A 24,684-nucleotide genomic window follows, 5' to 3' on the forward strand; every position below is an offset into this window, starting at 1 on the left:
GCAATAGCAGAAGGTAGACTCTAGTGGTCACACTTGTATGGATTTAACGTATCTATTGATAACGGGTGCCTGGTTTGGTGGGCCAGAAATGAAAAATTATTGCTACATAAAATTAAAATGTTTTATGTAATTCTTGCCAGTAAAATTTAAAATTGTCTTTCATTCAAATTTCCCTTCTCTTCTTTATCTTCAGCAGTAATTTTTAAATTATTATTTCCTGTTTCACTGTATTGAACAGTGCTGGCATGTACTGTATTGTAACATAAATAATCATAAACAATTTCCTTATCTCCACATATTCTAGTTTATTTAAATAAATTCATGTTCTTCTTTCCTTATAGAATTTATACGTCAAACTTTTAATTTCAGGATACCCCAAAACAGAATGAAAATAGAGATTTTACCTTTTACATTTCGCTCTGTTTCAGATTTGGTGTGAAGAAGAAGCCAATTTACATTAATGTCATAAGGGATCCTATCGAGAGGCTAGTTTCTTACTATTACTTTCTGAGATTTGGAGATGATTATAGACCAGGGTTAAGAAGACGAAAACAAGGAGACAAAAAGGTAATATTTTAGTTTTAGGATGTTTACAAAGATAATTGTTTATCAACTGCAATGAACAGTGTGTTTTTTAAAATTTTTTTTATTATTAATGTACTACTTGCTTATTGTGGAAATTTTGAAAAGAACCCAAAAGTATAAAGAAGCAAAAGTAAAACTTATAGTTGATATTTTGGTGTACACATAATTTTTTGTTCTTTCAAAAAGATACTTTACTTTGGTTCCAGGGCTGAATATTTCTCTTACTATAGTCCTAACGATTTTCTGTGAGACTGTTGTAATTCTTCATTCATATCAGGAGTTTTGTGAATTGTACTTTGGTTCTTTTAGTCTCAATGGTGGCAGTTTATATTGATTTGTGATTTGTGCTCATCGATTTGGGAACACCGTTTTGCTGAAGCAGCTGGTTTTTTTTCAGATGAGATGAGAATAGTCCCAGAGTTCGTTCTTATTAGCAGGTTCAGAATTGGGTTGTCTTCTCTTTAAGTGCATCCCCCAGAGTAGCACCAGTTTTATTTTCCTGAGAAACCAAACTGATGTGTCACTTTACTTGTGGGACACTTTTACTGGGACCCCATTGCTCACAAGTTGGCTCAAAGCACAAGAGACACAGTCTGACATAATCTGAGACTGACTTCTCCTGCTGCCTTTTCCCTCAGATGCCCAGTGCTTCAGCCACAAGAAGTGTTGCTGTCCTCCATGCTTACTGTCACCATGTACTTTGGGCACATGTGTTGTTCCCCATATTTAGAATGTTTCTCCTTCACTCTGGAAAATTGTCCACTTTTTAGGGCCAGCTCAGATGTTAACTCTTCAGTGAAATCTTTTCTGGTGCCCCAGAGGCAGTTAGTCATACTTTTAAGGCTCCTGGAGCACTCCATTCAAACCCCCTTTTTAAAGCATTTATTTGTGGTATTTGAGTTATTTGTTTCCATATGTCTTCTCCAGGAGGTTCTGAACTTCCTGAAGCGGGGGCTAGATTTCATTCTTCCTTGTTTCCCTAGTGTTTAGCACAGTGCCTAGTTCATCTGGTAAGTGCTTAGCAAATGAGTTGAATGAGTGAATTCTGCACCTTTTGAACCTAAAGTGTTGTGTAATCATGATGCGAGATACCTGATATAATAGTTAACATCCAGCAATTTTTCACTTAAGTTTTATGTGCCTTGTGTGTCACATGAGGAGGTGATTTATTTTGTTTTATTTACTTTTTTCTCTTTTCTAGAAATTGCTGTTCCTTTCCTTAGTCTTAAAGCTTTAGGCACAAGGTACTGATCCAAACACAGATAATTGACCAGACCTTTTGTGTTTTTTGGTGGGGGGAGGTGGGTGGCATCTACTGATCTCTTAGTATTAGTTAATCTTCTAAAATGTATATGTATACTTAGGTTATTATGGTGATTCAACAGCATTTTATAAAATGGAAAAATGGAATAATACAACTCTTGTGATCTGGTACTTTAGAATTTGTTGATAGTTATTTCTAAATTCACTCCAACACTTCTTCCCTTTCTTCCCTTCCTCCTTCCTTCTTGCTTCTTTCCGTCCTTCCTTCCTTCCTTTTTTTTTTTTTTTTTTAAATTTTAGCCCTTTGATTTTCAGTGTTTTTACTTGATAGATGTTAATATCCATCTCTCTCCTTTGACCAAAGGAGTATTAGTGTGGGTAAAGAGAAGATTTCCAGTTCCATTGGTTCCTACATGCACCATCTGTCACTGTCAGTCCTGGATACTATGGTTTAGTGGTGGCTGACCTATATAGTTTGGGAAATTGGGTAATAGTAACACTTAATATAACACTATTAGTTCATATTTATAACAAGCACTGTTTTATATGTATTTTTTTCAGGTAGCCTGTACAATGGTTCTGTGAGGTAGCTGCTGTTATTGTCTTTATTTTACAGATAAGGAAACTGAGGCACAGAAAGGTTAAGTACCTTGTACAGCATTGTACTACCAGTAAATGGTAGAGCTGGAATTTAAACCCAGGTACTCTTAAGCACTCTATTCCCTTTAAAAAGGAGGTAGGGAATACAATATTCTACCCAACATTTGTATATGAGAGATGTTCCCAAGTTGCATTCTCAATACCTACAGAAAAATTCAGGCAAATACTTTAACATCATTTTCCTTTCATATTTGAAAGATTTAGGTAGATATGCCCTCCGAGCCTCGAGACTTAACCATTCTTCACCCTGATAATGATAGGGTTTGGTTTGTTTTTGGTTTTGTCTTTGGTTTTATGTCATTATAAAATACATATTAATATACTTGTTTATTTAGATGTAATATTAGTAAATCAGCAAAATACTTTTGTATTACATTAATTCTCATGAAGACAGGGCCATCTACAAATGCTTTATTAAAGAGAACAATTACTTTGCTTTATGATAGGCAAAATGGACCTTTTGGTCTTGAAATGTATTGAAACATACACATTTTTAATAATTTGTCTTGTTTCTCATGATACAAGTATTGGCAACATTCTGGGACCTCATTAGTTAAATAATGTTGTTTTATTGTAAATAACTCCATATCTTTAACTGGAAAGAGCTTTCATTCATTAATAAACTCATATATAGAGAGTTGATAAGACTGAATGGCATATAACATTTTTTAAATGGCAGCATATTTGAAGATAAGAGTGATTAAAAGGTGGCTGTGATGACGTAGGAAGTACCTGGCAAAGGCTGGAAATACTTCCTTGCATTGGCTTCATTTCCATTAAATTGTATTAAGTGATACTTGGAAGTATATTAGGCAGTATTCAGCTCAGCACTCATGGCAACTATTGTGTTTTAAACTGCAGTACCTGATAATCTAAACTGCTTCTTCCTTTCACTGGCAAACAGTAATTTCAAACACATTTCAGGGACATGTATACTTATGATAGCTTTCAGCTGATCCTGTAAGGAACAGAAGATTTGTCTTATTATGGCGATTTCAAATACTCTGTTCTTTGTATTTGTGACTGGAGGTTTACTTAATATAATGTCCAGGGCCTGGAAAAAATGTATATTAAATAATACAGAGGCAAGCATTAAAGAACTATATAGAGAAATCAGTGATTCTCAAACTTTGTAGTCTTAGAACTCCGTTTACTGTTAAGTTATTGGGAACCCCCAAAGAGCTTTTGTTTGTGTGACATTTGCCAATATCAATAAATACACCAGTTTACTGGGAAATTTTAAAAATACTAATTTGAAAGTAAGAGTAGGAAGCCCATCATATGGTAACATAAATAATGTATTTTAATGCAAATAACCCTTTTTCCAAAACGTATAGAGTTGTATTTTACATTTTTGCAACTTTTTAAAAATATCTGGCTTAATGTAGATAGTTGGATTTTCATATCTGCTATTGAATCCATCTGTTGAATATGTTCTTTTGGTTGAATGTATAAAGAAAACCCAGGTTTACATAGATATGTAATTTGAAAACGGAGGATTTTAAGAGCCTTTTTTAGAAGACTGTGGGTGTTCTTAATATCACACTAATAAGAAATCTGAAACCACAGCAGTGAACTTTTTATGTTTTGCTACATTAAAATCCATTTATATATTTTAAAACACTTCGAATGGATTTTTTTAACTGAGCATAATTGTATATCATCATGCATTGGCCCTTGGAAATATATTCATCACTAAGTTATGTGGACCTTCCAGATGTTGACACATTTTGTTATACAATATCAGAAATTGACATTCATTAATATCACTACTGATCTCATCAGAGAAGTCTTTACATATTGGGAAACTGTCAGACTTATGGGGGCAGATTGAGTTTTCCAAAATTTTTTATTTTTGCTTGAAAGCTTAACTTTTGTCACCAGCTGCCACAGGATTTCTCAGCCTCGACACTGTGGTTGTTTTGGGCCAGACAACTTGTCATAAGAGGCTGCTTGTACACGTAGGATATTAACCAGTATCCCTGACCTCTAACTAGTAGCATCCCCCCACACACCCCAGTGGAGAGAACTGAAAAATGTGTGCAGACCTTGCCAGATGTCACCTGCTGGGTCAAAACAGCTCCATTTGGGGACCGCTGAGCTACTAGCACTGTCAGTTGTTTTCTGCCAAGGGGCAGGTACACTTTGTTCATTTTGAGAAGATATCGGCCAGATACCCACATTTGAATAACTTCAGTTCTTTGTTCAATGTAGGACTTATTATGGCTTCTGAGGAATATTAACTGTGCCTATAATTCTCATCACTCACATTTTCTTAATTTTATAAATATTTTGGTTTTGAACTGCCCTATAGATTATTAAATATTTTTTACTAACTGTTGTTTTGTTAGTGGAACACCAAGGGGAGAGGGTCATATTTCTAGAAAGAGTTAATAGTTACATGCTCTAAATAACAATCTAAAGGAGAATCAGTTTATGTTTATTAAGAAGTACATGGGGTGGGTGTGTGGCTCAGTGGGTTAAAGCCTCTGCCATTGGCTGGGGTTATGATCTCAGGGTCCTGGGATCAAATACCACGTTGGGCTCTCTGCTCAGCAGGGAGCCTGCTTCCCCCTCCCTCTCTGCCTGCCTCTCTGCCTACTTGTGATCTCTCTCTGTCAAATAAGTAAATAAAGTCTTTTAAAAAAAAGAAAGGACTCATTGCTATTGGGATTACAGTTCCTATTCCAATTTGTATTTTTTTAAATTTCTTACTCTAAATTAACTAGACTTATTGACAAGCTATAAGTATTATAGTGAATTTAGAATATTCTACCTAAAAGTATGTATTAGTTTATAAAACGTAGTAATGAGGTTAGAAGAAATCCATACTTCGTGCTGCCTGATTTTCTCATTAACTTACAAAATTCTGCCTCCACCATTCTTACCAATTCACAGTCCCCTGACCCTTGTTTGTTTATGGAACATCAATTTTACAATGTCTCACAAAGACATGTGAAAAAGTTATTATTTGGATAGTTAGTATTTTATATGTAAAAAGCATCACAGGAAAGCAATATAATTCTTTACAGCCCATTTTTATTTGAAAGCTTCAGATAGACCAGTATTCTCTATCTCAGTCACAGGTGCACAACCCAGGGTCAGTGTTCACTTGTCTTCTTTCCCGGTTTCTGATGGGACCATAGGTGTTTCCTTTCATCAAAAGAGAGAAAACAGAAGGGTCAGTTATCATGGAGTTGAAGAAAGAGATAATGAGTTCAATTTGGACATTATTTCTTAGTCATGTATAAGTAAGTGGAGGTATCCACTAAAAATTGTATTTGTATCTCAAAAAATAGGTCTGAACTAAATTATAGATTTGGGAGTCATCAGCAATAGGTGAGAATTGAAACAAGAGATCTAATGAAATTGTACTTGGAAGACCTAGAATATGAAAAGAGGACCAAATGAAAAAGAAGGGGAGCCAATATGTAGCTCTGGGGTATGCTAACCTTTAAGGAGTAAGGCAGAGAGTGAGGAGCGTGACAAGGAGCCTGCGGTAAAAGAATCAGAAGGCAAACCCGATGAGTCCAAGTAGATGGGAAAATAATTTCACTTGTGAAGAAGTTAGCAATTTGAGGATTTAAAACTGTCCCTTAGATTTGTCACTGGGGAGGTCATTAGGGATATTTGAGAAAGTAATGTAAATAGAATCCAAAGGGTCGGGGAGTAACTGAGAAATGAAGTGAAGACCTAGAGGAAAGACCACTCTTGAGATAGAAGTTTGGCTTTAGAAGAAACAAAAAGCATCAGGAAATGTTTCTTTAAGATGACAGACACTTGGGCATATTATATATCTAAAGAGAGCAGGGGTGATGGCTAATACAATAGACTAGAGAAAAATTGTTGGAGCAGGGTCTCAGAAGGCGGTGAGGATGGTGTTCAAAGATAGGAGAAGGAAATACCTCTTTAAAGATGAGGGCAGCAGGGGGCTAGAGATGCAGATAAGCTTTTGTCCAAGCAGGAAATCCAGGGAGCTTACTCTTAGCTTCAGTTTTCTGTATAAAGTGTAAAGCCAGATCCTTTGCAGAAAAGGATTTCAATATAAATATAATTGCCATCACTGTCAAGCATCACATTTTGATTACATTTTTTTAAACTTCAGTTTTAGGAGTTAAATATCTAAACTAATAATCTAAAGAACATTTTGATATTCATGCTTTTAAAAACATCTGGATCTTGCTCACAATGAATTGTTCTTTCTAAACATAGATGGTTTTTAAGTGAAAAAACTGATCATAATTTTTTGTTTCTGTGGTGTACTGAATTGGGTTTTGTGGGAGGGGAAGAGAGTCTGGAGTATTTTTATTTCTGCCTTTTATTTGAAGGACTTCAGATTTTAGAAGAGAGAAATATTTATGTATAGAAAATCCAATTTCTGAGATATGACCAAAATGTAGGAGAAGGCTAATAGGAAGATTCTGATGGTCATGGATTTGAGTGACAGCCTTAAGTGTTATGGGTATGGAAGCCCAAGTGCTGATGTCACTGCTGAGGAGTCAGTGCAGCATCTCATCTCGGTGATCTTAGTGGACTGAATCATCAAGTTGTGTGTGATTAAGATGGGACTGAGTTGTCTTCATCCGGCTTCTCTCACTAGGAAATACTTGGTTGACTTTATTCATCAAACATACATGTAGAAAAGGGAGAATTACTGTTATGCTAAAATCTGGCACACGTGTATGTTCACCAGTTTCTGCTTTTTCATGGTCTCTTCTTTTCCCCATGTCTTCCTTGCTACTGGCTGCATTTGGATTGTTTCTTTTAGTTGATAGGAGCAAAATTCCTCCCCCAAAGATAAAGGAAGCAAACCCCAATCTATTTTTCTACTTTTATATTGTCTAAGAAAATATTTGTTAGGTGAATTAAAGTAGATACTAAGCTTCTAAAAGAAGCCCAAATAATTTAAGTAAGATTATTTATTTTATTTATTTAAGGATTTTATTTATTTGAGAGAGAGAGAGAGCATGAGCAGGGAGAAAGGGGCAGAAGGAAAGGGAGAGGGAGAAGCAGACTCCCTGCTGAGCATGGAGCATGAGGGACACAGGGCTCCACATGGGGCTCCATCCCAGAACCCAGAGCTCATGACCTGAGCTGAAGTCAGAAGCTTTACCTACTGAGCTACCCAGGTGCCCCTAAATTAGATCATTTTTATCATACTTAAAAGCCTAAAAGGGAGGGGTCCAGACTCTTAGAGCAATTTTCACTCCACACTGTTATTCAGGGACCTACTTTCCTTCCATATTGTTATTCTGCCTTTCTTTAGGAAGTTGTCCTTAAGTGCTTGGTTGAATTAGGGTCACCACTACTTCTGCCTTCCAGCCTGTTGGGAAGGAAGGAAGTGGAGGGCAAGGAATTTCTTTTAACCAAGAGGCCCAGAACGTACTCGTATCACTTCTGCCTTAAGTCCACTGACAAGGACTTAGTAAGTAACATGCCTGTACCTAGCTGCAAGGCTAAAACTCCATGACTCTGGAAAGAATGGAAGAGTGACTTTTAGAGACTGCCCGAGTGGGCTAGCAGATTTAAAACTACTAGCCAGAAATATACTTAAAGATTATGTACACATTGTTTTATTTTGAAATACTGAAACACTTCAAGAGCACAGGAATTAGAAGTTGGCTAACTAGAGAATTTGATGCATGCTTATTCATTAATCAGTTTTTATTCCAGTAGTGGATGTGTAAATTCCCAAAGTTGAGTAACTCTATGGAAATTTTTAATACTGCATCATTTTAATCTTATATTTAAGCAAAATCTTCTCAATGTCTTTGAATCTTACGCACACGAAAAGGTAGCAGAGATTGTGCGTTCTCCCACAATCACTTTAATAATTTGTTTATTTTCTGTCGGGGACTCTAATCAGATAGAGGTGTAAGGAAGCAGAGAACTTCCTCTGAGCTCCGTAGGCACCTCACTATGACCTCGGATCCTCTTTAAATTGGGTCGGCATGGAATCAGAAACCTATTATTATCATCATTCAGGTCATTGAGCCTGAGATTTCTTGGAAATTGAAACATGGTAGAGACAGATACATACATTGGGTTTTTTTTTATTGTTATGAGTTACAAATTGGCATAAATGATAATAAAACTACTTTTTATAAAGTGACTTAGGCCAGTACATCTAAGTCGGACCATCTTGTAAAATTCAGAAATAATTTTAGGGCCACTGAAATGGGGTTTATTGAGTCTTAAGAGTAAACTGAGGTGTTTTCACTTTGTGTGTGTGTGTGTGTGTGTGTGTGTGTGTGTGTATCTATAATTGGGTATATGTATCTAGCTAGCTACAGAGAGATCCTAAGAGAATTTGAGAGAACTCTAAGGACTGTCAGAATGCTTCATGAAAAAATGTTCCTGCCTCGATCTTCATCCTCACTAGAAATGTGCCTTTAATATTTATGAAAATCCCTGAAAATGATGTCTTTGCAATCATTTGTAACTACCGATTGCACATTTTGTATGGCAATAGATAATGTGCTGTGGAGGACACAAATGCATACTGCTTGATCCTTCAAAGAGTTGAGAGAGAACATAATACACATTAAAAAAAAAAAATACATGAAGCAAGTTCTTCAGATAAAGATGTATATGTAGGGCACCTGGGTGGCTCAGTGGGTTAAAGCCTCTGCCTTCGGCTCAGGTCATGATCTCAGGGCCCTGGGATCGAGCCCTGCATCGGGCTCTCTGCTCAACAGGGAGCCTGCTTCGCCCCCCACCCTCTGCCTGCGTCTCTGCCTACTTGTGATCTCTGTATGTCAAATAAATAAAATCTTAAAAAAAGATGTATATGTAGATATACATAACTGCATCCTAAGAGCTGGATGTTATAAGGCAGTATAGTTCATTTATACCAGTCCAAAGGAGGTAAGAGTAACTTTGGACCAGAATCATTGGAAAGATAGTCTTCTTGTAAACCAGATTGGTGAAGGAAGGCACTTTTAGAGGAAGAAAATGTAATCAGCAAAAGTATTTAGATTTAAGGTATATATCATATGCTTGAGAAACTACAAAACAGGCTAATCTGGTAAACATGGAAGTTACACATAGAGATAAGATAACTAGCATTTCGAGGTCAGAGTATGAAGCATTTCTTAAAGCCAGGATAAAAAGTTTGGATTTTTTTGGTTGAGACATTGGAAACCATTGAAGGTTTCTAGGTAGAGGATGTTAGAAGTGACTCCTTACACTAATCTGGTAACTAACTGTACAGAGCAGGTTGAAGGAATTGAAGGAAGGAGGGCAGGGAGCCCATTAAAAAGTGATTATAAGAACAGACACATGGCATTGTGGGACCCTGATAGAAGCAAGACTGACGAAAGATGGATTGGAAAGATGTTACCTCATCTGATGTTAAGTGAGGGAGAAGAAAGATTCGGAAATATTCTGAGATCTTTGGTCTGAATTACACGGACAGCATAATCCTTTTGCCGAAATATTGAGCATGAAGTAATATTGGAAATTCAAATGAAAATGCATCCTAGGTATTAGAAGATGAGAAGTGATGGATCTGGATGGAGGTAGAGATTTAGACGTCTTTTGCTTAGAAATTATAAAGGAAGCCAATGAAGGAAGGAAGTGTGAATAAGCTAAGGAAGGCAATGGGCAAAGAGAAGATCACAGAGATGAATTTCCATACCTGGTGGAAGGACCAAAACATGCCTTCAAAGAAGATAATGATAGTATATTCACAAAGGCACAGAGCACTAACAAAGCCAGAACAGAGAGTGTCCAAAGATATAGATAAGGATCCAGTGGGGACAGAGATAACAAGAGATTTTCAGAAAGAGGAGGGTGGTCAGATGCCATGGAGGTCAAGGAGAACAAGAAACAACAAAACATCGTATTTGACTATTAGGGAGGTGGGTTGGGGATAGAGACCCACACAGACATAGACACATCCCCCTTATCAAATGCCTGCAGTGGACAGTCAACTATGGTAGATTCTCTTACGGCTGTGATTTTATTTCTTCCTCAAAGTACGATCATGTCCTCCTTTCTTAGGGAAGGAAACAAACACAAAATTTAATTCTGGGTTCAGAAATCAAAGCCAAGTTACAGACCTTTTTGCTATATCATGGGGAAGGTCGTTTATAAAAGGAATGGGCAAATTATGGGCCCTGGTCTGCTGTTGTCTTTTGAATATTGCCACAATAAAGAGAATCATTCCACTCTAGCTCCACCCAGCACCAGGTGTAAGGATTTTCTGGTCCTATTTTCATAGATTTTTGGTTTAAAGGGCCCTTTGAGTGTATCTAATTGTATAGATTAGAAATTGAGGTTTGGAGTCCTTAAAGACTTACTTGAAATAAAGTTCAACCTGGTTCCTGAAACTCCAGAGCTTTTACTCAGCTCTTGCGCTCTTTCTACTCTTCCACACCTTCTCTTCTCAGAAGTAACAGGTGGCATTTGTAGATGTCTCACTGGGAGACAATAAGAGCTCCCAAGTTTGTTCTCTGGCATCTCCGGATCATTTCAAATAGATAAGGCCTACTGTTAAAATGCCTGTGACAGACTGTACGTACTTGAAGAAGTGAAGCTGATTAATTTTAGATTCATAGCCTGTGAGTCTCTTTCCCTTTTAATTAATTCAGTCAGATGCCCTGGACAGGAGGGCACACAAGTCTTCAGTATCTGAGGTCGTTTCTGTGTGGTACAATGAGTTTTGTTTGTTTTATCGAGAAAAGGAGGGAAGACTTCAGTGTATTCCTCCTTTATATTCTTTTCAAATGATTATTTCCTGTAGAATATCTTTAGCCTTGTTTTTATTTAATTTCCTTTGGAAGGGGCCTAGAAAGTATAAATACACAAATTCAACATAAACCAGTACTTATTCTCAAGGACAAATTGTTATCTGAGTGGGGGAGGGTTTAATTCATACAGTAAAAGCAAACCAAACTCCCGTATACATCAGCATTAAACAAAGATGGGCAAAAAAAAAAAAAAAAAAAAAAAAAAAATCAATCTAACTTTCCTTAATGTCTCAAGTATGTTTTTGTAACCCGCCTATCTCTTTAATTTACTAGCTCATCCCACCCACTGCTGCCAGTGTATTTAATAACTTAACCTGTTAAGGTATTTGATAGGTAAGACCTGCGTTTATGCCTCATGTGTGCTGTTTTGTGTCTGTTCCAGACCTTTGATGAATGTGTGGCTGAGGGCGGCTCAGACTGTGCTCCGGAGAAGCTCTGGCTTCAAATCCCGTTCTTCTGTGGCCACAGCTCGGAATGCTGGTAGGGACATAAAGTTAGCTTAAGTTGATAATCTTCTTTATTGTCTCTATAATCTGTGTTTCACAAGTGTGAACATACCAGTCAAGGGCTAGGTATAGGGAAATTAGTGAAAGACCAGACTAAAAATAACATGTAATTAAGTAATAATCTAGTTTTATAGTTACCTTTAAGTGCATTGAAAAGATTCTTCATACATCATGTCCTTGGCAGTGTTTTCTCAGATGCTGGTTTTTAATTTTGGGTTTGGTTTTTTTTTTTTTTTTTTTTCATTTTTTGTTATTTTATTTTATTTTATTGTTTGAGAGGGAGTTGAGAGTACAAGCAGGGGGAGGGGCAGAGGGAGAAGCAGGCTCCCTGCTGAGCAGGGCCTAACTCTGGATTCATCCCAGATGCTGAGATCATGACCTGAGCCAAAAGCAGACTCTTAACCAACTGAGCCATCCAGGTGCCTCATAGTTTTTTGGTTTTGATGTTAACATATTTTGCTGTATTCTGGCAGATCTCCTAATTAGAGGCCAGGGATAATTTCATAAAGCTCATTTTCTCCTAAGCTTGTTGTTTTGGCCATTCCTTTTATTTTTTTTAAAGATTTTATTTATTTATTTAACAGAGATCACAAGTAGGCAGAGAGAGAGGAGGAAGCAGGCTCCCTGCTGAGAGCCCCATGTGGGGCTCGATCCCAAGATTCTGGGATCATGACCTGAGCTGAAGGCAGAGGCTTTATTTAACCCACTGAGCCACCCAAGAGCCCCTTAGCCATTCATTTTAGATCAAGAAAAGACTTAGTGGGTAAATTAGTCACCTAGTTTTACTGTTAACTGATTTTTTTACTTTGAGAAAAGCCAGGGTTATGGTTGTGGTTTGGTCTGCTAATAAATATTAGATGGAAAATAAAGGTTTTTTTAAATCTTTTAAAAAAAGTTCATTTCCTCAGACTGTGCAGAATTTTCAGTTTTTTTTTTAAATGGTATATTTTTATACATATTTATTTGTTCTAATCGTTTTAATAGGAAAAGTAGAAATAGGAACACCTTCAAAGTTGGTGTCTTCCTTAAAACCATGATGAGAAATGCCTTTATTCTTTTGCTCATTATGTGAGACATATTACTGAATCACTGTGGACCTTAAGGGTCCTACTCAATAGATTATATCAGAGCATAATAACAGCACAAGAAGAACTGGAAGCTATAAGAAGAACATCTTCTCAATTTTTAATCATATCTTTAGAGCAGGAATTGGCAGATTACCATCTAGAGAATTTTTATTTATTGGGAGCGCATGGGTGGCTCAGTGGGTTAAGCCTCTGCCTTCGGCTCAGGTCATGATCTCAGAGTTCTGGGATAGAGTCCTGCATCAGGCTCTCTGCTCGGCAGGGAGCCTGCTTCCTCCTCTCTCTCTCTCTCTCTCTCTCTGCCTACTTGTGATCTCTCTCTGTCAAATAAATAAAATCTTAAAAAAAAAAGATTTTTATTTATTTATTGAGAGAGAGGCAGTGAGAGAGAGCATGAGCGAGGAGAAGGTCAGAGGGAGAAGCAGACTCCCCGTGGAGTCTGCTTGGGAGAGTCCCGCATGGGAGCCCCATGCGGGACTCTATCCCAGGACTCCAGGATCATGACCTGAGCCGAAGGCAGTCGGCCAACCAATTGAGCCACCCAGGCGTCCCTATCATCTGTTTTTATAAATAAAGTTTTATTGGAACACAGCCATTTCTATGTATTTACTTATTGTCTATGACTATTTTCACACTGCAAGAGCAAAGTTAAGTATTTGTAACCAAGAACATATGGCCTGCAAAGCCTAAGATATTTACTTTCTAGCACTTTACAGAAAAAGTTTGCCAACCCCTGCCTTAGAGCAATAAAAGGGTATTGTCTTTTGGACTTTAGTGAGATTTTAATTTAACTTCTTTAGTATGTTTCATAGATTCGTAGAACTGGGATGGACCTTCAAAATCAAGTAATTTACTCCCCTGCTCCCGAGACATTAATAAAAGGGCATTAAGGTTTTGGATGGACATTTGTTTATTTTCTCCATAATCTACAGTGTCAGAGGCATTAAAAAAATACATAGCGGATTTCACAGCCAGGTTTCTAATTCCTTTTCTTTGGATTTAGGAATGTGGGAAGCAGGTGGGCTATGGATCAAGCCAAGTATAACCTAATTAATGAATACTTTCTGGTGGGAGTCACTGAAGAACTTGAAGATTTTATCATGTTGCTGGAGGCAGCTTTGCCCCGGTTTTTCAGGGGCGCTACAGAACTCTACCGGACAGGTATATAAAGGACGGGTTTCTTTTTAAAGCTGTCCTTAACTTTGTTCACAACTTGAAAATTATGTGTGATTTGACATTTCTTGAGTAAAGCCCAAGAAATAATTCCAGAAAGACAGGTATATTATATTGCCTGTTTCTTCTTAGCATTTTTTTTCTTTTCTTTTTTTTTTTTTTAAGATTTTAATTATATATTTGACAAAGATCACAAGCAGGTAGAGAGGGAGGGGAAAGCAGACTCCCTGCCGAGCACAGGGGAGGGGGCTGATGTGGAGCTCCATCCCAGGATTCTGGGATCATGACCAGAGGCAGAGGCTTAACCCACTGAGCCACCCAGGCGCCCCCCCTTTCTTAGCATTTTCAATACAAAACAGGGCCTGGCACACAGCTGGTGTTCGTTCAGTATTTTTTGAGTAAATAAAACATGCATTAGATGATAATTAGAAGGCATTGTAGGACTAGTGGAAAGATACGAGCTGCAGAACCAGCCTTTGTTAGAAATGTGTCATATTAACTAATGCCACATACCAAACATTATGACCATATTGCACCTGAGACCTGTTTAGACCTAATGCTGTTTAGAGTAAGGGTGGGATGGTAAAAATGAGTCCCAGCCATGATAATCAGCAGGTGCTGGGTCTGCCAGGGTAAAGTGTGCTTCAGGGGCCTCGACTGTATGACATAGGTGAGTGGCAGGGCTCTGGTCCAATCTAAATCTGGGATTTTCCCCTGTTCTTTGGTAAGACCCAATATAGCAACTCTTCCCAGAGTAGGCATATGCCCTAGCTTCTCACACATGGAGAATGTAGGTTATGGTAAATTAGTATTAAGATTGAAAAGAGATATTTTATCATATTTAAAAAATAAACTGGTAGAGCACCAAGCATTTGATATTAGAACAGCATGTAAGGCGACAGCCTACATTTTACTGAGTGGTGATCCTTAGTTTTCTTATTTGACATCTCATTAAGTCTCTAACAGGTTAAGGATTTACATTATAAAGGAATAAATCACAGTTCTAGTATGATTAGGGCACTAGTCTTGCCTGAATGATATTAATGTGAAACAGTTATGTTACCGTCCTTCAATGTGCCACATTGACTTAATCCATCTCTCCACATAAAGAAGCATCGCTCTTTTGTGTGTTCTCAGAATTATTTACCTTTTCTTTTTTTTTCTTCGTAAGTAGGAAAGAAATCTCATCTTAGGAAAACCACGGAGAAGAAACTCCCAACTAAACAAACCATTGCAAAACTGCAGCAATCTGACATTTGGAAAATGGAGAACGAGTTCTATGAATTTGCCCTGGAGCAGTTCCAGTTCATCAGAGCCCACGCTGTACGGGAAAAAGACGGGGACCTCTACATCCTCGCACAAAACTTTTTCTATGAAAAGATTTACCCTAAGTCGAACTGAGTACAAGGTGTGACTGTTAGGTTCTTGAACTAAAACTTCAACCTTGTCTTCACCTCAGCCCCACAAGCCGGGTTGCTGATGGGTGTGAGAGACAGTGTGTGTTGAGCCAAGTTAGGGAGCAGTTAACACCCAGGAAGTAGATGCTGGCTGGTAGGTTTCAGTGGCCTCAGAGGTTTCCGTTTCAGCCTTTTTTTCTTTTTCTTCCTCTTTTTTCTTCTTCTTTTTTCCTGGTTAAATTTTGGTGGGAGTTATAACCTCCTGCCTAGAAAAAGCCTACACATTGTCTAAAATTAACACATAGTGGGTCTAATTGGAGGCTAAATACAATTTCAAACATAAGTTCTGATGTGTCTTTTGGACAAAACATTTTTTTCCCAGTAACCATGAATGAAGATTAATCCATTTGCTGCTTCCGCCTTCACCTGGAGGTTTTGGGTCATACACCTCTACTGAATAGTGTTACTGTTTGGCAGTGTGTGCTTTGTTTTTGTGAATCATGTCTCATGAAACTTATTGGAGTGTTTGATCCTGTTTGCTAAGAATGTTTCTGCCGTAGTTGGAATTGCCCACATTTATGTAGGTCGTTTTAATATTCTTTGAAAAAACTGATTATTAGTGTTAAAAACCAATTTTAAAAGAGTCAAAGCAGTATTTCTGATTCGTGTCTTTCTAGTATCTAAGACTGGGGAGACACTTCAAGGAATGTTGACATTGTCTGGAGTTTTAGTTAAGGCTTCCACACATTCATGTCAGAAAAGTAAGTTTAGTATTTGTTCCTCCATGGGTTATTTGTAGAGCATATACTGACATATTGGTGATTCCATATTATAACTCCATTAGTGAGCTGTGGTATGGGTAGGATTTTCCTACTTCTTCTGTACTTTTACTTGTAGACTATTTTTACTAAGGTGCTTTATAATGTGTTTTAAAGCATTGCATTTACAAAAAAAGAAAAAAGAAAAGAAAAGAAAGGAAAATGCTGTAAATACTGCATATTTTATGTATTTGGACCAAATGGTTATAAGTTAATTAGGTAAAAGTGGTTTTGCACCAGTTTTATTATGTCAAGTAAAATCATCAGACCTACTGTTCTTGTAGTTCTCAATTAACTTTACTGTTAGACATCACTGAAATGGACTTCGGTAACCTTTCAATTTTGATACACAGAACATTATTCATAATTGGGGTCAGTAATTCAAGTGGGAAGAGTAGTGGCCAAGGAGTCAGAAAACCTGACTTCTGGTCCTGGCTCTGCCACTTAGCAGCTGTGTGATCTTGGGCAAGTCACTTAACCTCTCTTTGCCTCAATTTCCTCATCTTGAAATGAGGAGACTAATACCTGCTGTACCTACCTCACAGGGGTGTTGTGAGGAATAAATGAGACGGCACATGAAAGCACTTTGGAATCTGCTAATGCGCTGTAGAAATGTAAGGGGTGATGGAAACATCGATCACGTACAGTTCCGTACCGTTCATTTTTTAACAAAGTCAGGGAAAAGTCCACTTCTAAGCTGGTGGAAAAAAACGGTTAATTTTGTTATAAATTTGTGTTTGATAAATATCTTCTCTATTTTATCTTCCCTGTTTCAACAACTATGGAAATATGAAACACCTGTGAACTCTTAAAGATTCATGAACAGCTGCTTGAGTTCAGAAGGTTCCCTGTTTGAAAAAGACTTCATTAGCTGACTCAGGGCAGGGGAAAATATGCTCTTCAAATTTGAGAGATTGGTCCGTTTTTATTTTACGTTACCGTTCAGAAATGGTAGCTGTTTTGTACCTCTGGTTTTTAAGGTATATTTTGCAAAGTTTAATTTCCCTGTACCATCTTACCCTTCTTAAACTAACAGATAAAGTATTTTAGGAATATTTTCTAAAAGAATAATCTTTACTATGTTTAGTTTAAATAAATACTTTTCCTGAACAAGACCTCACCAAACTAGGTAAATAAACATTTTTAGGTAGGCTGCTTTAATTGTATGGGAGGTGAGGAGGGAGCATGATTTACAAAAAAAAAAAAAAAAAAAAAAAAAAAAAAAAAAACCCACCAAATTTAAAGAAAAGCTGAAGGAAGTTGGCAGAAAGAATCGTTTTAGTACCCACCCCACCCCACCCCCTTAACAGGAAAACATTAAGAGAACATCGACAGGCATACTTTTCTTATTTGGCTTTCATGTGTGTGTGTGTGTGTATTTATTAACTTTTACGGATATTTATTGAAAATCTATACAAATTATTCCCTCGCCCAAAAGGCAAGCACCACTTCAAGGGTGGGGTGTTTGACATTTAATCTGCTAAGGAGCCCCCAGTATGCAGGTTATTCTTGGAGGACATGCTAAAATCTTGAGGTGCATTAGTTCTTAGGAAACGAGAGTACACGTGGTGCCCTACATCATGGGTTCAGTAAACTCTTCCTACAAAGGTCCAGAGGGTAACTCTTCTAGGCATTGTTGTCTATACAGTCTCTTTCAAACTACTCGTCTCTGTCATTTGAACACAAAAGCAGCTATAGACAACACATACATGAGTGAGCACGGCTGATTTCCAATAATACTTTATTACCAAGACAGGTTTGACATGCCAGATAGGGACCATGGGTTGTAGTTTACCAACCCCTGTAATAGATCAGTATATATGGAACATCATTTTTTAAGTCTATTCTAGTGACCTAAAAGAGTTTATATACTTCCAGAAGCTCCTAACTTCTATCCAAAGAATAGCTTTCTCATTCAGGCGGTCTCTCCCACAGATTCATGAACTTTTATGACTTAGATTGCTTCCAGGTGGGCATGTTTTCTTTCCCAGTTTAACAGTTCATAAGAGAGCCATGTATTCTATCATCTTGTAAGATGGGTTAGGGAGTATCCTTCCTGGAGAGGGAGAAGGGGTTAGATTGAATTCTGTCTGGCCCAGTACAGTCCTGGGAGTCACGAGTGCAGAGTCCTCATGATACCTAACTTTATAATTTAAAAAAAAAATAAAAAACAACAAAAAAAACACACTGAGACAATAATGTATTTTTTAAAAGTGGCAAATGTGGTTTTCTTTTTTTAGCTTTTGCGCTTTTTCAGTATTTTGACCATAGGGATTTTTTTTTATATATATATAATACAAAAGCAAATTAACCACTCTGAATTTTAAAAGATGACGTTATGTGTGTATGTGTGTGTGTGTGTGTGTGTGTATATATATATATACATATGTTTATTTCCTAAAAGAGGAAAAAGTACTTTTTTTGTTCACCTTGTATCAGCTCCTGTTTTCTAATTGCTGTGAAATGGCAACTGTTGATAAATTATTGTGACTGTTTTAAAATGTAATCAGGAGGATATATTTTGATTTTACGGAGCTTTAATCTGTAAAGTATCACTTAAATATATCGGATAGCAACACTTAAAACATTGCATGGGGCTTACTTTTCTATCATCTGTACCCATTTGTGCAACTTTGAACATATTGGGTGCTTCTGAATTCTTGATGATTGGGCTTAAATTATTGAAAGTCAGAGAACTTAAACTTACTGACTTTTAAACTTTAAATTTTATGTTCTATTCTTAAAATTCAGTTAATGCCTATAATTTGAAATCTGTTGTTGGTCTTTCTCAATACTCTGTCCTATCAAATTCCTAAAATTGTTAGTGCCATCAGTGATTTACAAACAGTATTTTGATATTGCAGATGATTTGCTCATTGTATTTGCATAGTTAGAAAGAAAATAGTTTGTAGACAATTATTCTCTTTTTCTAATAAAATGAAATAAAAATGATTAAAAGCACTAGAGAATTTAAAGGCTGGTTCCCAAGTGCATAAGCTGGTATTTTAATTTATATTCAGATTCCACATAGAGAACATCTGTGTAAGCCATCTCTCTGGGTTTTCCCATTGATCATTCTCAAACACATCTATGGTCCTAGAAGCCTTTATTCTGAGAAGTAGCATGCTGTACAGTACTGTAACCTTGTATGAAGTTGGTCTGTAAGAGGCCCAGGTGCTTCTACTTTATGATTTGAAAATTTGCTCTCCATAAATTAGTGCTATTTACTTTGAGAGGATGCAGGGCAATTTCTGCGAAATGTTTGCATCCATTTACCCTATGCAGAATTGCTGTACCCTGCCAACCAGACTGCTGCTCAGGCAGCCTTTTGAAGGAAGAGCATCCCTGTTTCAAATGCACTGCCAATTCAGCTCCTCTGGAGTGGAGCTTACTTTCTGATTTCCCGCAGTGGGAATTTTGGAGATTGAAATAGGCTATCAGTTAGTCAGATTTATCCTATAATTTAAGTTCATGCAGCTTTGTGACCTTTGCAGTACTATTTATAGAAGGACCCTGATGGTGACGATCTCTTTAAAACACATTACTGGTGAGCCTGTGATTTAGACCCACTGGTGCCGTCTATCTGATTTTTTAGACAGCTTCCCCAGCTTTCTGTTGAGAGTCAGTTACATGAGCAGCTCTAAAGCAATGTTGGATGTAATTTTGAGAAACATGGGTTGTCTATTTTGACTTTTATTTTATGAATACTACAGACAGCTACACAGTGCCTTCCCCCCTTCACAGTCCATGTTGGAAGATGCTCACTCCTTCCTCGGTCTCAGCTCTCCCTCTCTTCTCCCTCCTCCCCCATTCACTTGATTCATTTATGCAATACTGTTTCCAACTTGAAACCATTTTGTCACATCTGTTGGAGAGATAATCACTCCTTTTCCTTAACATTCTGCCAGCTTTCTGTTGTTGAAGTGTTTCAGTTGATTACCTGATGCAAATGCTATAAAATAAATACTCAGTGGGAAGGGGAAAAATGGTGTGGTGTCCTGTTTTAATATTTTCTTCCGTAGCCTTGGCACTGATGGACGTTTTCCAAGTGGACTCCGTGTTGAACGTCTCAACTATCACTGCCACCAGAAGCGTATGCATCATCCTTGGTCTGTAGTGGTTTTCTGGCTTATTTGTGACATGCAGACAGACTGACATGCCCCTGCCACTTTTTGTTTGGTCCTTCGTAATTAGTATTGAAATTTCACATAGAAAATTTACAAAGTATACTTGGGATATATACTTAACTAGAAGAATAAAGGAAGTAAAAAAAGGACTATCAATTTAAAATAAAAAAGAAATGGGGGGTAGTTAACCCGATTAACATTTATTACACAGTGCAGACATGCTCGTAATGTGTTTACAGAATACACATTTTTAATGATTGGGTTTTTTTCCCCACTAACGGAGAAACTCTCAATTGCATACATTGCCACTTCCCAGCTCACTGTTCCTAGCAAATAATTGATTCTTTTTATATTGATAGTATTGTGATGAATAACATATCGGTCCCTGGTGAACTTTCTTAACTGGATTTGGTCTGTACCCGCATAGCATGGATTTGAGAGTCAGAAGGGCCTGCATTTAGCAGTGTGACTTTAGTAAATGGGGAGCACAGTGTTGTGAAGGTTGGACATCATGGATACAAAGTGCTGTCCTGGGGCCGACTAATTACTAGCGGCTTTTATACACTTTTATACAGCTTTTAGAATATTGTTAGGAAGCTAGCCTGCCCTTCTGACCCTGCAAAGCACTAGTCGTGTCACTTTATAGAAGATCTTTTTATAAATATTTTCAAATGCCACTGAATTTTTACTTCTCACCAACAAGTTGTTATTGCAATGCCCCCTTGTGTGCCTAGAACGCAGATAACCTTGGTTCTGATACCTACTCTTGTCTCTATCTACAGATTTCCTATGAGAAAGGCAGGAGATGGGAGGTGCGAATTGTGCTAAAGGAGACCAGACTTGTATATTCCAGAAAGCGTCTGTGTCCACATACTCTGTTTGAACAGTGTACCCTGCCGAGAAGTACTTGTGTAAAGCTCAGGAAACCTGGACTAAAATGATTGGCCCTCTTTCAATGGTGGGGAGAGGGCTATATTCTGAAAAACAAACTTTATATGCAGTGATTATCGCCTAAACCTTCACCATTCTCCCTGTGAGATCCCTCACATTCTCACGTTCTCACTGTACTCTGATCATTCCTAATTTTTTTTTAATAAAACAAGCTAGTGAGTTTTTTTTTTTTTTTTTTTTTTAAGTAATCTCTGTGCCCAATGTGGGGCTTGAACTCACGACCCCAAGGTCAAGAGTCACATGCTCTACCGACTGAGCCAGGCACCCTGTCACTATTTTTTAAAGTGGCAGTTAAGCTCTTGGAGCCTTCTCTCGAGTAACAAATACAGAAATGCACATCCCAGATCACTGTCCATTTGTTTTCTCCGAAGGCATCTCCCCACCCACTCTTTTCCTTGTCTTCTTTACGGCCCTGTCTCAGCTTTGTTAGCACAGAGCACAGGTGTGCCCCGTGCAAGCAATAGCAGCGGCACCAACAAAGGGGACTTCAGTGTGCAAGTTTTCCCCCTTTCTACTCCAGGAATGAGCAAGCAAGGAAAAATTAAAGGCTGTTCTCTTTACGGTTTGCTCTGTTTCTTCTAGTAGCATGAAACTAAACACAGCTTTAAAAATATTCCAAGGGCATAGATGAGGTATAATGGACTTTTCGATGATGTAGTTACCACTTACAGGAAAAATGTTGAGTTTGTTGTTGCTGCTGCCTTTGACCTGTGTCATTTTATGAGAAAGAATAAAGTCCCTCGAATAGATGGCTTTTTGGTTTGAAAACAAGGACTGTGGGATTCACAAGAAAATGACCCCTAAGGGTTATTCCTTCCTTCCCACCTTTTGGCCCTGTGTTTATTCACATGACCAGCTTGGTGAGACTACATGCCCGTTTTTGGGGAAAACTTGATGTCCTTACTGAGAGGTCTCAGACTTCACTTGATCTCTCGTGTTCTGGTAAGACCCAGTGCCTCCCTCCTCTTCCCCACAGCCTTTCATCAAATCACCATGCATGTGTGTTGCTTCTGCAGACTCTTGGAGCAGGACAACCAAAAGTCACGTTTGAAAGCTGCAGCTATGAAATAGTTCTCTGGCTGTGAAAAAGAGCTAGTTTTTTAGGAGTTAGAAAATGGGCGCTGAAGCACCCCCCACTTCCTAGCTATCCAACCTTGGACAAATCAACGTCTCTGAGGCCGAGTTTCCTCATCTGTAAAACAGTTTTGTGTATGCACTTAACTTAATACTTAGTTCCTGTTACAGTAAGCACGGAAGGATTGCTCATGTTATCTCCGGGGGCGAAGATGGAAGAAAAAGGTGAGCACTCACTTATTTGAACACACTGTGTGGAGGCGTTTATGCGCCCAGCCATTCATTAATGTGCTGGGTGTGAGGAATAGGAAAGACGGACAAAAGAAGCTGGGCCTCTTTTTTTGTTGAGAAGAAAGGAGGCCAAGAAGCAGTGAAGAGCAGTGACCAAAAATCTTTCCTACCTTCCTGGTAAACCACCTATTTTTTTTATTGTTAAAGATTTTTTTTTTTTTTTAAGATTTTATTTATTTATTTATTTGTCAGAGAGAGAGATTGACCACAAGTGGGCAGAGAGGCAGGCAGAGAGAGAGGAGAAGCAGTCTCCCCACTGAGTGAAGAGCCCGATGCGGGGCTCCATCCCAGGACCCCAGGATCAAGACCTGAGCTGAAGGCAGAGGCTTTAACCCACTGAGCCACCCAGGCCCCCCTATTGTTAAAGATTCTTAACCCCACCTCTCAGACCTTTTAATTTAATACACCTCACAGCTCATCTCTTAGTTTTAACCTTGCAATAGCAGAAACACCAACCTAGCTGGGGTAATCAAGTTCTAGACGCCTGGGACCCATTAATTTGCCCCAAAATGTAAACCTCCATATTCATCCATCTGTCCTCCCACTTCTCTAGACATCTAACTGGGCTCATAGGTTAAAATGATAAGCTTTTTACTGTGAGAGGCAATGCTAACATTCAGATATAATTTTCAATATATTTTAACTCCAAAATCAGTAAAACAATAAATACAAAGCAATACACTTCATCCAAATCTTATAATTGGATTGTGTTCTCAGAATTCATGATAAACTGGTTGTTTGAAACCCATGTAGAACCAATATACATGTGGGCCCAACCCGCGAAAGTTGGTTTAAGCATTCAGAAACATACTAGGGCGGAGGATGCTAAGAACTCTGCCCTTCCGGTTTTTCTGCTGTTTCCCCCAAGGAGACTTTTTTTAGTATTGAATCCTAGAGTTAAACAGTTTATATTTTAACCCGTGGGTGGTGGGCATTGTAAGGAGAGGATCATCACGTTTGAGTTTTCAAAAGCTGGGGCGCCTGGGTGGCTCAGTGGTTAAGCCGCTGCCTTCGGCTCAGGTCATGATCTCAGGGTCCTGGGATCGAGTCCCGCATCAGGCTCTCTGCTCAGCAGGGAGCCTGCTTCCTCCTCTCTCTCTCTCTCTGCCTCTCTCTCTCTCTCTGCCTCTCTCTCTGCCTACTTGTCATTTCTGTCAAATAAATAAATAATAAATCTTTAAAAAAAAAAAAGCTACGTGCAGCGGTGTAGAGAATGGGCTCCCGGGCTGAAAGGTGAGAGACAAAAACCTCTGAGGAGGCTTCTGCAGTCGACAGGGAAGCAGTTATATCTCAGGGTCAGAAACGCCAATGTTTGGGGACAGATGGGAAGTGACATTTGGGTTTGCAAAGCACTGCATCTGTACAGATGCCTGACTTGCCTTTGCCCCAGTTAAGCAATGATGACTATTTTCCAAGTGAACTTTGTAAAACAGGCTAGTGTTCGCCCAAAACACTAGGATCACAGAGACAGAACTCACTGTCTTGCCAAAACACTAGGATCACAGAGACAGAACTCACTTGTCTTGTCAAATATTGGATTCCCATGCCTGCTTTTGCTCACCTTGACCTGGGTGAGAGTGTGGCCAAGAACCTCCCCAAAACTTTGCTAATGCCCTATGGCATCTGGTGCAACACACCGATTGACTTTAGCCTTGGCCTTATCTCTGTGATCTTCCTCAACCCAAAGCCTCAAAATTATTAGTCATGCCTGGAAACATTTCTTTCCCATCATTAGTACTGAGAAGTTAAAGGGAAAGAGAAGAAGCAAAGTTGGATCAATTTTTGTTTTAGAGTTGCAGTCAAACTTTCAGTACCTGGATGACTAGAGCTGTCTGCCTGTCAGTGACACTGGGGAAGAGCACTGGGCGCTCTGGAGCAATAACTGACTTGGCACTAAGGTTTTACTGCTAAACCCTCCCTGTCCTCCCAGCAAACCGGCTACATACAAGAAGTATTGGGACTCTAAGAATGTTACAAAATTTCTAGCTGTGCAGTCATTCC

General features: G+C 38.3%; 1 protein-coding gene across 4 annotated transcripts in view; it reads left to right on the forward strand.

Annotated features, from left to right (window-relative positions):
* The window catches only part of HS2ST1 (heparan sulfate 2-O-sulfotransferase 1), a 172,906-nt gene extending 152,680 nt beyond the window's left edge, over nt 1-20,226 (forward strand). For 2 of the 4 annotated variants that reach the window (XM_082688232.1, XM_082688234.1), the window contains exons 4-7: nt 429-567; nt 11,644-11,741; nt 13,856-14,013; nt 15,200-20,226. In XM_082688232.1, coding sequence (XP_082544358.1) covers nt 429-567; nt 11,644-11,741; nt 13,856-14,013; nt 15,200-15,426 — 622 coding nt within the window. In that variant the 3' untranslated portion in view covers nt 15,427-20,226. Of the gene's footprint in view, nt 1-428; nt 568-11,643; nt 11,742-13,855; nt 14,014-15,196 lie in introns of all 4 variants that reach the window. The other 2 variants (XM_082688231.1, XM_082688233.1) reach the window with 1 other exon arrangement.
* Nucleotides 20,227-24,684: the final 4,458 nt, after the last annotated feature.

The sequence above is a fragment of the Mustela nivalis genome (assembly GCF_964662115.1).
Source record: "Mustela nivalis genome assembly, chromosome: 10".
In the NCBI taxonomy this organism is placed as follows: domain Eukaryota; kingdom Metazoa; phylum Chordata; class Mammalia; order Carnivora; family Mustelidae; genus Mustela; species Mustela nivalis.